The 16,497-nt window shown below is 43.8% G+C and overlaps 1 protein-coding gene across 1 annotated transcript in view; it reads left to right on the forward strand.

The window, feature by feature from the left end:
* LOC135898815 (dentin sialophosphoprotein-like) overlaps positions 1–16,488 on the forward strand; it is a 34,665-nt gene extending 18,177 nt beyond the window's left edge. Inside the window, exons 5-9 of the mRNA XM_070536445.1 lie at positions 1,396–1,521; positions 1,762–3,770; positions 8,904–9,028; positions 11,216–11,407; positions 15,076–16,488. Coding sequence (XP_070392546.1) covers positions 1,396–1,521; positions 1,762–3,770; positions 8,904–9,028; positions 11,216–11,398 — 2,443 coding nt within the window. The 3' untranslated portion in view covers positions 11,399–11,407; positions 15,076–16,488. The remainder of the gene's footprint in view (positions 1–1,395; positions 1,522–1,761; positions 3,771–8,903; positions 9,029–11,215; positions 11,408–15,075) is intronic.
* The last annotated feature ends 9 nt before the right edge of the window (positions 16,489–16,497 follow it).

Here is a 16,497-nt window from a genome sequence, read left to right on the forward strand (position 1 = left end):
TTAGCATTTAGGGCCTATTTCTGACTCAAAATACCCATCATCAATCTTGCATGCGTTTCCTTTTTCGAAAACATTGCGATTGCTACTTTCCTGACAAGAATGCTACGCCCCGTTGATATATAACGCGCATGCTGTTCGTGACCTGGAAGTACCGGGAGCGTTGCGGTAAAGAAACGAAAAGCATGCAAGATCGATGGCGATTATTGCTGCGGGACAATCATACACCCCAAAGGGTGCAACTGTTTTTAGTGTGCAAAAATAAGGGGGGGGGGGCCGGAAGCTTCTTTACAATTAGCAATTGCAGCAAAAGGCTTTCTGAAAGCGCAGTCTATGCATGTGCAAAGACGACGGGAGGCTTCCAACCATTACGCTGTGGGTGACATCGCACAAGATGTTTACGTTACCGCGCGCAGCTCCACGTAATAATTACCTATTGATGAGTTCTGACGGAATGCTCGTATAGTACTGTTTCGTACCCAGAGGTTGTGCCGTAGTGAACAAAAACTGCGATAGCACTGCACAAACTTTCGGCTTCACTGCCCAAATTCTTTACTCTTATGCAGAGAAAAGTGCTAGTAGACCGAACCGGTGGTGTCGCTAAGTTCCACTTTGTTTGTTTCCTGACATGCATCCCATCCCAGTCGGGGATTGATGGTTGACAGGTAATTGTGAACGTAAACCTTCCGCATTATTTGTGAGGCTAGGAGCGCATCAAATTGAGCGTTAATCGGGGACGTCGTTCGTTCAGCTAAATAGGTATAAAACTTGATATACTTGCCAAAAAATGTCTTTTTAAAAATATGGCTCTCACAAGAATGATTTGTCCCAATACTTTAGCAGTACGAATGCTTCCTACACTTAGTCTGTGCTGAGTTGAGGCCTTTATTTCTACGGTAAAGAGAGCACATGACTAGTCACTGGAAAAATTGATTCGGAATACATAAAATAAGCATGAAGCAAAAATCAACTTCCTCCTACATAATTTTCTGTGTCTAACGTTTCGTTTGATGTGCTCCATAGCTCAATCCACAGTAGAAGTAGGCGAAAAACATACAATGAATTCAATGCACCGTAATTTTTCTTTCTCCATGCACAATTTCTGCTTAGTAGTCTAAGCCATAATCTTAACAGTGGCTGAATCCATATTGACCATAGTTTGTCTTTAAAAAGTGAGGCATGTGTCCAAATTACTACATCTAAATTGAGTATTTTATATCGTAAACATCACAGGCACTACGATGGGGCTTCTTAGCGGTTAGCGTCATTTGGCTTTACAAACATTTTTCTGAAGAACTGTTATTCAGTCAGTGTTCATGCTTCGCAACATGCTTCTTCACATTCAGAAACACGCATTCATGGTCCATGTAACAAATTCTTCTTTATCATAATTTACAGGTTGTGCTTCCCAGAAGGCAATCCCGTGCTTGACGTGGAAGACCTAAAGCACGGCGGACATTACGTGGCGTTGCTGCCTCACGAGTCGTTCAAGAAGCCTACTTCAAAGATACCAAATAATTACATGTATGACCAAAACAGGCTTACAGTTTTGCTGTAGTAGTTTGTCCAGCGCGAGACATTTGTCCATGCACCAGCGAATAATGTGACCTTGCATGTGACCTACCATTTTTGAAGAACTAGAAAGGAGGAACTTTCATTGTTTCTATTCTAATTATAAAATGAAAGGGCGCGTTTTTTTTTCTTTTTTATTCGGTGACTTTGCTTAGTCCTACACTTTAACCTTCTCTTTCTCTTCGATTCCAGGCGAACATACGAAACATTAGCTCAAGATACCTCGGGAAATGCATCCCAAAGTGCTATTGCTGAGGCGGAGGACGAAAATGAAAATTCAGCCACTGATCCAAGAGGCCAGAGCCAAGAAGCAGCGATTGCTATGAAGGAGGCATCCACATCAACCACCGAAGACAAGGAAACGGCCACTACCATGTCCCTGTACAATAACCAGGAGCTCGAAGAAAGCGCAGTTCAAACGGGCAGCCTTGAAGAAGTGCGGGTGGAAGACAATGACCAGGACGCACCTCATCAAGACTCCTTCAGCGAAAGCGCGGACCAGCCCACAACCCAAAATGAGCCAACGGCCGAAGCTGCCAACGAAGAAAGTGACAATAACGAAATTTTGAACAGCCGTGCTCGCTCTCCAGAACCCAATATGTCACCGCCACAGCAAGCAGGTCCCGAGAGCTCTGCGCAGCCGCCTAGAGAAGATGTGTCAGCGAGTGTTGTGGCCGACACGGCATCTCCTGCGATCAAAGAAACTGATGACGACGACCCATCCGAAATAGCGTACGCTACGCCCTTGCAAGATGCAAAACGTTTGAAAGATTTAGAGCAGCATCTACACAGACTGTCTGGTAATAGCAACCACAAGTTAAAAACGAGCCCAGACAGGACAAGCAAGCCGGAGGAAAGCGATAACATCAGCTTGGCGTCGTTGAACAGCTTTTACGAGCACGAACAGCAGTTACTAAGGGCCGAAACCGAAGTGTCAAAGGAATCGGAAAAAAGAAGTGAGTCCCGCCATAGCGCCAAATTTGAATTTAATGACACGCCAAAGCAACAGTTGAGTGCCGCAGACAGCAACGCTAACAAAGAAACACCGGCAGCCTACGCAATAGACAAGAGTGAAGAATTTTCTGTGGAACAGAGTGCGGCCACTGAGACATCAGGTGCCCGACTACAACCCACAGCATCAACTGAAGACCAGTTCAGCAGTGTACAAGGTAATACAAGCATTGAGAGGCCACGCCCGGCAGCTCGACGAAGGTCATCCGGGTCGATCAACGCATCGGGCTCTGCGCTCGGAAACGAGCAGCACGCCTCGCGAGATTACAGTCCGCTGACGCAGCGGAGCATTCGTGTGAGTGAAAGTCGCGCGTCTGTAAGCAGCACGTCATCTGTAACGCGCCGAGACTCTTTGAATGATGGTGTCAGCCGGAGAGAGCGGCGGTCCTCAGTTCACAGCATCGCTTCCCTGGGCCAAAGTCCAGCTGAGGTCAACGGTCGTCCCACCGGCCTTTCTAAGCAATATTCAATGGACGATGCAGCGAAAGGTAGAAGCTCCGAAAAGCGATCTTCGAAGACAAGTAGGACGCCATCGCAAGATCGAACGCAAGGCACAGTAGCCGAGAAGTCGGCCTTAAAGAACTCTTCTGGCAGCGTTTCACATTCGTCAAGAAAAACAAACGATGACGGTAAAAGCCTAACCCACTCGAAAACTTCCAGAAACGGTACGGAAAAGAAAGCTTCAAGTACCAAAAGCAAGCGACCTGCTGAGGAGGACAGCAATAACAAGGTTTTGTCGCGGTCATCATCTGTAGAGTCCCTAAAGTCTAACAAAGACAGCGGATACTCGCCTGCTTCTGAAAGGTCCAAGGACAGCACCGATGCACCACAGAGGCAAAAAGACGTCAAAGACCCGAGCAGGGCACAGGGCACAGGAAGTTCTTCCAAAAGCAGTGAGGATAAGCTTAGTTCACTCTACTACGCAAACTCGCCGCCTCATTCTCCCATAAGAACGTACGCTTACCTTATACAGGAAAAACCTTCTGCAGCAAGCTACGATTACCGCGCACCTGAAGGTGTTCCAATGAATCAGACGCTTTACACTGCCGCGCCTCTGAGGTACTCGTCGGCTACTAAAAATCAATGGAAGCCAGACACGTACCCGATCCTCGAAGAGGATGACGTCTTCTATGCCAAATCTTCCCGAGGAAAGAACGCGGAGGCCTACAGGGAGATCGATTTCGATGAGGGTACGTTTTCCTTTGAAATTTGCATCCTTTAGAGTAAGAGAAAGTTCGCTTTCAAATGGGGCAGAAATCTAACCTTGTCTAACCTCGGAAAGGAGCTGGTCGAAGCTCACAACAGCTCCGCTCATGCTCTCGGCTGGCGAAAACAAACGATGGACGTTTTCTCATATCCTGGCGCCTGCTGCAGCCTGATCGTAAGGCTTGGCGTTTTGTCGAGATCCACGCCCTTGAATGCGAAATTATCTCACTGAATGACATATTTGTTGACAAAAATCTCGGAACAGAAGCGCTCCAACAGAATCAAAGTGAAATTATGTTGAAATACGATTGTCTTGACGTTTCAAATATAAACATATACCATATTCGTAACCACAAAAAAAGTCAACTTTGTGGTAATTATGCGTTTGATGATTCTAATTTCTCTCGAAAATTGTCTGCCAAAGCGCATAAACCACCTAGCTCTGCTTGTAGGTTTGTGCGCAGCTGATTTTAGAGCTCAGCTCTTAGACGCCCGTTCCTTGGTAGAGCGTCGGTGTCCCTTGACGTCACAGCGTGAACGCGCTCGTGCCACTGCCCGCGCGTTCGTCTTCTTTCCCAGCTGGCTCCAATGCCGCTCATCATGCCAGCAATACCATACTGCCCTGCCTCTGCGAAGGCACTGACGGCACTGGCTCACTGCTGGTCAGTGCGGTGATTTCGGTCTCAAATTATTTTCCTCAATACATCGTGAAATGAAAAGACGTATCAAGCTGCGCTCAAATTTCGCATTAGGGAGTATCCTAATCGTCGGACACTTCTATTTTATCGCGTCGTTATTAAAATGGGCGTCAGCTTCCCTTAGAAAACCCTGAGGAATGTAAAGGGCGCAGTAGATAGTAAAATACCACACTTTTTTCTTTTCTTAGACTGTGATGAATTTTTAGATACTGCCTGTGGCCGATGGCACAATTCTAATCGTTAAACTATATTACATGAAGAGACGGTCATTATTTCCAGGAGGAATTAATGTGCGCAATAAATAAATGTTGTACAAATTAGGTTTTCAACTAACCACATTATGCCACACGCAGCGATTTACTATTTATATCCGCTGAGTTCGGAAGGCGCATCCACTTGGAACAAATTATCAGGATGACACCTTACTAAATATTCATTTCCAAAGTGTACAACGAAGTACATTGGCGTTCCAGTAATTTTTGTGCTTAAATGCGTAAAACGGTGTTTTCTTTAGAAAGTGAGTGGCACAACAGAACATTTTTGCGGGAAGTTTGACAGCGCATATCTAGAAGCCGGTGCCACTTTCAGAATTCGTCCTAAGTCGATATGGTGCCCCATAACGTAAAACTATTCCAATCTGTTTATATGGCTCGAGCTCTGCCCATATTGGTGTGGCGCCCGCCCATATGGGCTGGGTTCGAACCATTCTGAACTATCAGGCAGGGCTAAACCCTTACAAGAATATATATAGAAAGCCTCGAGACGGCTTATAGACATTTGTTTATGAAGTCTATAAACTGTCTAGTCATTTCTTTAGATTAGTCCATAGACAGTCTATAGACTTATGGCTTTATACTTTTTATAGACTGGGCTATAAATAGTCTGGGTCTATAGACTGTCTATAGATTAATGAAAATTCACGTTTGCACACAAATGTCTGCAGCATGTCTATACATTCCATAGACTTTCGTCTACAAAAGTAGAACTGTATAACCCTATACACTTTTTTCTATAGACATTCTGCAGACATTTGTCAACAAATGTGAATTTTCATTTTTCTGTAGACAGTCTAAAGAGTGTCTATGGACTCAGATATTTTATAGACTAGTCTACAAAAGGTGTAAGGCCATAAGTCCATAGAGTGTCTGCAGACTATGCCTGCAGATCAGTCTATAGCTAATCCATAAACTTTAGCATTGCTCTATTTGTGGATTATTGTCGATACAGGGTAAAAGGTAAAACATGGTGTGTTTTCTTTTTTACGCACGTCAACTATGACGCTAAAATCAACAAGCGTGATCGATCGCTTGCTGTAAAACATTCTATAAAGTAGAAGCGAGAACAAGAGCGCGTTATCAAATCAAGAAAACGAAAAACCGATACTATGCCAGAGTCGCCTGCGCTACATGCAGCCGGTTCGCGCTACGAAATGCGCTCACCTAATCATGAGCTATCGACGGAAAACATCTTTGCTAAAACTTACAATTCAGTGTAGTTGACGTGTCATGCCACAAAGAAGCATACACAGACACCAAGGTACAGGCAGACGCCGCACACCACTGCAACAAGCGTTCACGTGCCGGGCGCACTCGTTGAGAATTCAAATTAACGCCTACAGATGGCGCACCGCCGTTGCTGCCATGGCACATGCGCAAGCGCTGAGGGCGACGAGGGCGGCGCACTCCGAGAAGTCGGAGCGCATTTTTCTTTTTGATTTTTTTTGTCTCTTTCTCTCTGCGCACCATGCGCGCGGGATGGGTTGCTTTTCTTTTCCATTTTTCCTTTTTTCTCAGGGATGAAAGAATTGCGCTGGCACGTTGTACTACAAACGCTGCGGGCTATCGAATGGAATTGGAACGCACACTTGGATGAATGTCCTCTTTGTAAAAGCATTTACAGGGCTCGTCAGGAGCTTGCATTATCGCGAGCGACGATGAGTAATACAGTGAATTTCTAGCATATCTTCCAGCGTACCGCCAAACGGGATACCCGCACAAATGTTAGTGCAAATTTTCCGTTCCGATGATAGGTCAAAGCAATCAGTAAAGCAATGACGTACTCATATGCGTGGCCGCGCAGGCATACCGCCTGCGAAGGACTGGGTCGGCTCAGTGGATTTGACACATATTTTAAGTAAATGGGGAACTTTGAAGAGTCTGTAGTGCACGATATAAATCAACGAAAAACCACGCTATGTTAGTGATGCAGCGGAGATATGAGGACAACGTGAAAGGTATCTGAGAATCGCACGACACACAACGCGCATACCACATGCGCGACATCGGTTCATCGCACACTGACAAAGTCTGCGTTGTCAGCTACAAACTTTACGAGTCTCTGTGCTGTTAGCTTGATGCCAGTTTGGAATCCGTTTGTACCTAAACTTGGCGTTAATAGCATCTATTATCACGATTGGATCGGCGTTTCGTTTTCTTTATTCTACCACCGCAAAAGTCATATCATGTCATATAGGTCATATCATGTGGTCAACAAATGCGGAGGTATACACTATGTATATACTAAAGTCTACAAATAGACCCTAAAGCAAGCTCCGCACTATACAACTCCAGTGGCTTATATCTGACCTAGCTCCGTATTATCCAGCGGTACCTGCGCTTTGTTGCAGCGTACACGATTTAGGCCGAGATTATTTACTTTTTTCTATAGTCAATCTATAGACGGCATGTAAGCCTGAAGCAATAAGACTTTTACACTATCGGCTGTTTTCTAATTCATCTCAGGCCTTACCACAATCGGTATACGGGCTGTTCGCTGAAGTTAACACTAGCTTCGGTGACTCCCACCCTATGGCTTTCATCTGCGGTGATATAGAAAACCGCTGAGAATAATTCGAATTGCAAAGAAGTATACAGGGTGTTTCACTTAATTTGAGTCTAACTTTACGATATGCAAATGCTACGAAGCTGGAGAGAACCAATGTAATGTTGTTTGCCGTCACTTGGAGATACTCAGATTATCTTTTGCATTCCCCCTGATTAGATAATTAGTCTTAATTAATCAAATTCTCAAATATTATAGTTCGATGAAAAGTCTCAATGAGAAAATTGCAGAGCAACGTGAGAGCCTCGCGACACAGCTTGCTGTTACTCAACACGTGTTCCATGAAAGTGTTTTTCTGAGCGTGAAACAAGCCCGCGAATACACCCAATGTGCCTCGAGTAGCGAGTGTGCGTGTGTGCGTGTGCGTGTGTGTGTGTGTGTGTGTGTGTGTGTGTGTGTGTGTGTGTGTGTGTGTGTGTGTGTGTGTGTGTGTGTGTGTGTGTGTGTGTTTGTGTGTGAAATACCTAGACTGGGCATAGACAACAGTAATCAAAACCTTATCGCCTCACGTCTGTAAGGATAAACGGAGACTGCATCAAAGGAAGTAGATAAAAAGAAACAAGCATCATGTCGGCTTATCAACTTTTGTATAAAGACAATCTGCAAACTGCGAGTAGACAGACATAATCAACACCTTATTGACTTTCGTCTATAGACAGTCTAAAGACCAAGAATGAACAACAACGAATGGAGACTGCATTGAGTTTCGTTTATAGGCAGTCTATGGAGGGGAAGTAGACAAAAAGAGACAAACACCTTATCGACTTTTATCTATAGACAGTCTATAGACTTTGTATCAACAAAAGACCAAACCTAAAGAAAGTCAAGGTCATCTATTAAAAGTCTGTAGACCTTCTATAGACAGTATAAACTCAGTATGGTAAGGGATGGCTGATTTGGAATAGAAACAGATTGGAATATTTTTACGTTATACCGGCCATGTTCTTGGTTCATTTGTTATCAGTGCGATAGGAATGGGACAGAAAGAAGAGAGGCAGACACCACAAACCCTGTCTGTCCCATTTTGATCGCGCTAGTAACATGAATAAAGAATCTCGCAACGAACTAGCCCACTTAACAGCAAATAAAGACAACATCCCTCGCAAACTCCCCGGCTACAATTCGTAAATTGCAGCATGTTTCGTAATGTAATTAGTAAAACATTTAATGAAATTGTTCATAAGTCGATTAGGCATTTTTATTTCGTAATGTCCACCTCTTCGAATAATCTAGTTGAAACTGCCATAGACGATTTCTTGGAATTCTGTATAGGGTAAAAAAAAAAGATTTCGCAGAATCAAGTATCAACACAAATTAACCACACCCATCCGTCAACGAAAAGCACAGTCTTAAACATTCTCCAGAAGCTATTCCGTGTAAGCAGTCATTTATTTTACTAGGCTGCACTAACTGCTGCTACCACATGCTTAGAAAATATTGCATCCACCTCTTGGAAGATCTCACGTGGCTGCAGTACTTATTGAATAAAAAACATTTATTGCAGTGTACAGATTTCCGAATGCCATCAATGCATACATTAAAAATGTCTTGCATAAAGCCTTGTTGTTTTTTCCTCAGACAATGGAGGTGTTTTCCGAGCGAGGCAATTCCTTTCCGACACGAGAGGAGCTGTTGAGATACAGGAGAGCATGGACACAAAAGTCGATGTTCCCATCGACGATATGGAAGCTCTTGAAGTTGAGGTAAGACGTACTAGCATGATGGCGCTATTGCTTCTTGTCGTACTTTAATACTATACGGTACCGGGTCGGCACATAATGTGATGATTACAGCCCTTTTCTATGTTAACCAGACTATTCAGCCTGTGACTAAAGCTCCTGCTAGGCTTTGTCGGGGTTCAGTGAATATCATGAGATCAGTGGTTATGTAACTACGAAAAGTGACTGTACCAATGGTAACTTATACACTTTAGGAAGGTTTCGTTTTCTTTTCAAGCACACACTGTCGTCCGAACAGCGCTAATTCCTGTGGTGTAAGCTGCAATGCTGCAAATCATTACTTAAGGCTAGTACATTGCATTGCAGCATTTGTTCCTTCTATGAGATTATGCCCAGGCACTTAATATATTTTGTTGAGAAATAATTAAGTCTGTCTGGCAGGCTTTGCAGGAAAATCTCGCTTTGATTTATTTATGTTAAGACAAACCTGGTGCGACGATTTAACCAGCTATCACGACAGAGTACGGTTGTCTAATGCACAGCATGAGCGAACGACATATGATTCACTCCCTATCAATAAACTCCTAAAGCAGGCCTCAACCTTTACTGAACGTGAAGTAAGACATTCCTGTGTACATAGCCATATCGATTTTGACTATTCTGGTTTATTGAACTGAACCTACCTACGTAACTGCGTATAGTAAAAACTCGGTACAATGAAATCTAAGGCGGAGGCGCAATTCATCCTGTCCATTACTTCGTTATAATGATGGTCCACCCTCATAGCCAACAATGGCCGCTAGGAAAGGCCGGGTTTAGTTTTAGTAACTATTGGGAAATCCGATGCAAAAGCCACTGCCGTCCACCGAATCACCGCGAATGATTGTTTCCTGCCACTTTGTTAGCGATATGATTTTCTCTTATGCAAGTGTCAGCGTTAGTTGATCTTCGCCTTCGTTGTGCGTGCTTCGTGAGCGCGTCGGCAGAGCGCAGCAAACCTCCTATTTTGTACAGGGCTCATCACCGTAAGCAAGCGGATGCTTATAAATAAACGACACTGAAAGGCATCTCTTCGTCCAGTGACGGGGGTCGCACATAATTGAGGGCTAGCAGTGTCCGTCGGCATGATCAAGAGACGCTGATGTGCACAGCTCAGAACCTGAGCAATAGACGTAATTTGTGGGATCCATTTCATTTACCATTCTTTATCATTCGTCGATCGTGCCTATTCCAAGCGATAATGGGGGCGGGGTTTTGCCAGCGCTACTGAAGGTAGGAAAAGCGAATGGAGAAGAAATGGATCGTTATATAACGCGATCCCTTGCCTGCGAACCTGTAGCACACTGCCATGCACCACACCTGCCTTAGCATACCGCAAGCCACGAGTTCCTTCAGCCAAGGCGCAGCAGGACGCGCGCACCAGAGTGGGCAAGCCGTCGACGATGGCAGGGCGTGGCGCGATCCGGCAGCGGTAGAGTGCTTCTGCAACTGCCTACTGAACAGCTAGGAAAGTTTGGTGCGTTGTCAGGTCGACGACAGATCGTGGGAGTTTTAAACATGCTGATTCAGATAAATTACAAGCAGCGTTGCGTGGCACCACATGTCGACCTAATCGGCGCAAATTGTTCAGTAGGTTTACATTTTGAGCTAAAAGGCTCATTATATAAATTTAAAAGCTTTTGCTTTGTTACATTAGAATTTAGATGCATCGGTGTCTGTAATAATGTGAAGGGGAATTACAGTTTGCGCTGCACGTCGTCCCAGTTGATTTTGTTAAAACAGGGTTTCGCAATATTCATCGCCGCAGAAACCTAACAATCTATCATTTACTCAGCAGCTGGCAACAGAAAATGACACAGCAATGTGAACTTCACCGGCAATGGTGCATGTATTGCAGGCCTGTTAAATATCAAGCAACCATCTGCCCCATGCACTCGCCTCACTTTCCGTTTATGTGCAACTGTTATCAGACGGTATGAAAAGCCCCAATGCAATTGTCACTGTCACTATATAGAGCAAAAATGTGCACCACAAGCATGAAAAATAAATTACCTTTCACCACTTAACTGCAGCTCTTGGCAGGCGATGGGGTCTTGTTATTCGAACGGCTCATCCTGCCAAGACGAGATTATGAGACACTACATTTTTGTGAACACAGCTGAGGGTGCTATTTTCTTCCAACTATCGCCCTGTTTCTTAACCAATGAACAGGAGGAGTACCTGCCCCCAGAGCACATCCGCATTGATCGGAGCGCATCCGGAGGACCGGGTCATCGCATCGTAACCTTTCTGCCAAGTGCCGGAAGCGGGAGAAGCAGCTGTGCGACATCTTCAGACAAGAGGACCATGACGAGGCACATCAACCGGGATGACGTGCAGCGCATGGTCATCTGACACGACGAGGTTCGAGAACAGGAGCAATCGCAATGTATGGCCTAGCTGAAGATGTGGATGGCAGTCATTGCAGTCATCATGCACGGACATCTCAGACTGCTGTAGTTTCAGGCCACAGAAGTACATACGTAGTACGCAGTATATACGCAGTACGTACATATCCTGGCATAGATAATTGTCTGTTTTCACAGGAGAGGCAATAACTGTTCAAGGTACAGGCAGATTAGGGAGGATTTAACAGTGAAAGGTCATGCAAGCCGCATATAAAAATGCAGCCGCATGCTTGAAGCTCCTAGCTGCAGACACCCGTTCCTAGGCGTAAAAGAGTGTGGATGCTGCTATGCACATGGAAAGGTGAATTATCCATTACCTGAAGTTAACAATCATTCAATTACACAGTATGTTTTGATATTATATTTATCCTACATCATTCTCCAGTGTCCCTAACACGAAGGCGGCAACCCAATAATGCGTTGTCGTCCCACTCTATACGAGTATTTATCATTTTCTAGCCTCTTTTGCATTCAAGACAAAACCACACCTAAATCCGAACTATCCTCAAGGCAGAAAAATATTACTTTTTCCACCTTTTATGAGACATGAATGATACTACAATCTACGGGGCATAAAAGCCAAGGAATATATTCCTTGAAAGAGCACATATTGATTTACATTGGTCCGTAAAGCAAACAGAAATCACGCGTACTCAAAATATATACTTTTCGCTTATTGATGGATCAGAATGAACATACCAATATCAGAATCAGCTAACTCACTCACACTACATAAAGTCTGACCTAGGTAGTCCAGCCATACTCGCTCGCAAAGAACGGGTCCCACCAAAGTCATTACAATTCACGTTAACCGAAATGAGGTTCAGCCAAGTGCACTAAATAATACCCACTATATATCGCTCACTCGCGTCCACAGACTGACCAACTCACTCAAACTAATGAAATCATGGGCTTCGGCTCATTGTAACTGATGGAATCACGGGCCCACGTGAACTTGTGGAATCACACTAAGCATGAACTTCCTAAGACATGCACCCTCAGACTTACTTGACAGAAGCTCTTATGAGGTTGTTATCAGAGCATCATATGAACTATGCCACAAAAACAGCCGTACACCTACATTTGAAAGGAATGCAAGGCATTTATTATTATTACATGTGCTTCCAACACCCCATAAATGTAAGACCGGCAAGACGACATGAAGACGACGTGTTATATGCATTTTGGCTGGGCTACGTTTCATTAGCTTCCATTGAGAAGTTCCATTGAGAAGTTCATTATTGATGGATGCAGAAAATTTGCAGGCTGGAGCCTTTGCTGACCAAACGCGATTCTGATCAATCATACGAGAACATGCAACCGATTTGCTTTTCAAGCCATTATAATATTACATTGTACCGTCCTTAAATGCATGACCGCTTGGGGCTCCTCGGTTATTACCAAACACACAAAGGATTCACTTTCCGAACGTTTGTAACATCGCATCACAGGTACCACTGCCTAACTTTTGGCATCCAGCAACATAATCTAAGAGTGAAGGGAAAGCAGAATGCAGCAATAATGAAACATGGCACACTTTTGGGCTATAATAAATGTGGTAGTGCAAGGAATCTAGAAAGGAGTAATGGTGCCAGCGCTAACATTCCCGAATGCCATTCTGTGCTTAAAGTCAGACGTCGTGTCAGGGTTGGAAGTTACCCAAAGACCGCGAGGCTGATTGGACTTGGCGGCCCACAATAAATGCACAAATGAAGCATCGAAGGGAGACATGGGTTGGGCCTCTTTTGATGTCAGAGAAGTGCAGAGAAAATTATCTTTGAAGAAAGACTCAGGAACATGGATGAAAATTAATGCGTGGCTAAAGTGCACAAATATCTAACTCAAAAGCGTAGATACAGACTGGAGGAAGAGGTCAAGATAGATAGCAACCAAGTAAAAGGTAACTGAATATGTAAATATTGTCACGTAGTAGTAACGGCAAAGAAAGTGGCAATACTGTACAAAATGAAACTTTTATTGGGTGAACATGTGCCTACAAAAAACAGGCTAGACTTGAAGCACAATGATAGCGGCGAACACAGTCGGTGATCATCGAAATCAGATCTGCTGGTCAAGCGCGTCGGCTTTTATACGTGAGTCATCGAAGGTTCCAGAGTAATCGCTGGTGCCCGGGTGTCTTCCAGAAAGTTCTACACAATTCGCGTCGCACATGCAATCAGAGTACGCAAGCTTCGGTGACAACAGACAGCACCTAGAACAATCGATGACATTGTAGAAACTTCCAGTACATACGGGTGCGTCCCGCGATGAGCGATAAATTTGTTAGAGGGTGAAAAGTGGTCACCCGAAAAAAAGATAAGTACACGAGTCAATATACAACCACATGACCACAATGAGAAACAGAGGCAGTTAATTAAATGCAAAAGATGAAAACAAAAAGGACTATGGCGATTTACAAGAATGGCAAGAAAGAGATTAAAAAGTAAAATCTGTGAGATAACACAAAGGGCAGTGCTTTACTGTTTGACGCCTGAGCTGATTTCCAAGGAACAAGAACATACCGGAGGAAATATTCGCAATAGGATAAGGAATGTGCATGCTGAGGAGAAAATCCGTAGACCAACTTGGCACATCCTAATGAAATGTGAAGGAATTCACCTAGCGACAGCCGTAGGAAATCTCCACCACCAAGAAATGCCGACATTTAAAGCGCATAGAAGCCTTAACAGTTGAGGTAATTAAGCAAGAGACATTTACAGCATTGCTGGAAAAAAGAAAGGTGTAAATTGATAGGACTGGATCCATTACAAGCACAAGCAACTGTACAAGGTACAAGATAGGCCTTAAGGAAAAGATTGCACATTAAGGAGACTGAAAAAAATTTTAAACTGATAAATATATATAGAGTATGTGATTAGCTAAAGTAGGCTAGGTGACCATTTACTACCCACTCCATCATCATCATCAGTTGTCTGCTTTGCCACGTGCCCCTCACATCTCTTTGAAGGTGGTGCCACGACAACTGAGAAAGTGAATAGCCGATTAGGCATAGGGCAGCCATTTCTGTACAATTCTGGATTCAGAAAAGTTAAAGCGGGAGAAAACACCACCCCACATGTAAACCGTGGGACAGCAGGACTAGGGCAGTAAAGCCGCAGGACATGTCCAATTTAAATCAAGACATCTCGTCACCTTAGTTATGTTCCTAAAAAAGGTTGTCAGTCACGAAACAGCAAAAGTTGACATTAAAACAAGAAAGTCGCTAAATCTAGTAACAAAATCGCTGTAACGGCAACACTGCACACAACTCACTTAGCCTTGAACCTCCTAGCGCCTGCCCAGGGTCACTCAGACTTAAACACGCATAAACTCACGGTGGCCAAGTTAGAATCATACTCGCAAATGACTCTCGGTTTGAGTGAGATGAGCATTTCTCAACTTATGAGTTCGGCAACACAGGGCTATTTACGTGTACGGTGCCCATCAACACAATCGTTTTAGAATTATTGCAATGCCAATTTGAGCTATGCCAATTTACTTTTTTTCTGACCAAGCGTAAAGCAGCAGCAAAGTAAAATATTAAACTGTGTTGGTAGTGCTATGGTTTGCTAAATTAACCTTTTCAACTTCAAAATGTTAAACTTTTCCTTCTGACCTTTGCAGACATCGGAAGTGGATGACTAGCATGGACAGAAAGCACAGACGAACTTGCTTCCGGATTATCAGTAGTGAATGGACTTCCAAAGAGGGAATTGCTGGTGAAAAATGCCACGAACCACAACCATGAAGACGGTGGAACCAGAAAACTTTCAATATGTGCTTCTACTGTTTTGTGTTCCTTGCTGTACAAGTTTAGACAGTTGGTGCAACAATGACCACTGAAAGGTTCACGAGACCGCCTACTGCAAAGCATTGGTGTCACAGATTCTCATCTACAACAACACAAGTCCGCACACCGGCAAAAAGCTGTTGAAGACCAGGAAGGTGCAGTGTAACCTCTCAAGCTTTAGCGAATCCATTATGGGGACATTAGAAGTGCCTTCATTAGGCAATTTTAAACAGAGTGTGTGAAAAACAAATATCCTACACCTAGCAAATCATACGATGAAGAAACATAACGATGCTCATTGTAACAAAGCTACACATTGCACAATAATGAATAGTGTATTCTAACCTGAACAAACTGGAGTTGAATGAGGTCAAAGTGCTCCCAAACCTTTGGGATCCTTTACACCAAAGGTTTCTTTAGCCCAAGGCAATCTCTCTTTTAAGAGGAATATGTAGAGAACACTATAGTCGGGTGCAACTTTATAAAAAAAAGGAGGCCCCACCCAGGTGACCGAAGCGCGACAGCCGAATGCCTGCGCTATTAAAATATTTCCGCTCCAAAGAACGTGCTTCTAAAACACGTAATTCGTGCGGCTCGTGACGTCAGTCTAGAGTGCTCGACGACTGGTGGAGGCTCGTGTGCATTCGCCTTGGAGGAGTAAATGCCCCTTTTTTCTAAACTTGTACCCTACTACAGATGCAGCTGCTATTTGGTAATGTGTCTCAAATCAGCGTTTGAGTGTGTGCATAAATGTGTCCGTGTGAATGCGAATTATATGCACTTTAACAGAGATGCAAGAGATAGCAATCCTTTGTAATGAAGAACAGACAACTTTGATATGAATGGTACTTCAATAAATGCACTGAAACGTCTGTGAACACACAGCGAAGTGTATCAATGAATTGTTTGTACAATTGATTTAGTGTAATGCGCATAATATATAACTTTACGGTAAACATCTCCTCAAAATAACTCTGGAACAATATGTGCTCCTTGTTCCATGTATCTTCCATCACTTCATTTCTGAATGGTGAGACTAAGTTTCTTTTTACGGTAAAAACTGCACAAGAAAGTTTTTTTACAAACTGTACTTTGTGTTATAGTTCTTTGCGACTAGTAGTGCAGCCATGTTCTTTCTGCTCACCTTATTACAAATTTAGGTCGTATACACTATGTCGAACACCTTGCAAGCCACGGCTACTATACAGCGGGTACTTGTGAAGTCCTTGACATTGTGATCATATGCATTGATGGCA

The sequence above is a fragment of the Dermacentor albipictus genome, chromosome 3 (assembly GCF_038994185.2).
Source record: "Dermacentor albipictus isolate Rhodes 1998 colony chromosome 3, USDA_Dalb.pri_finalv2, whole genome shotgun sequence".
Taxonomy (NCBI): domain Eukaryota; kingdom Metazoa; phylum Arthropoda; class Arachnida; order Ixodida; family Ixodidae; genus Dermacentor; species Dermacentor albipictus.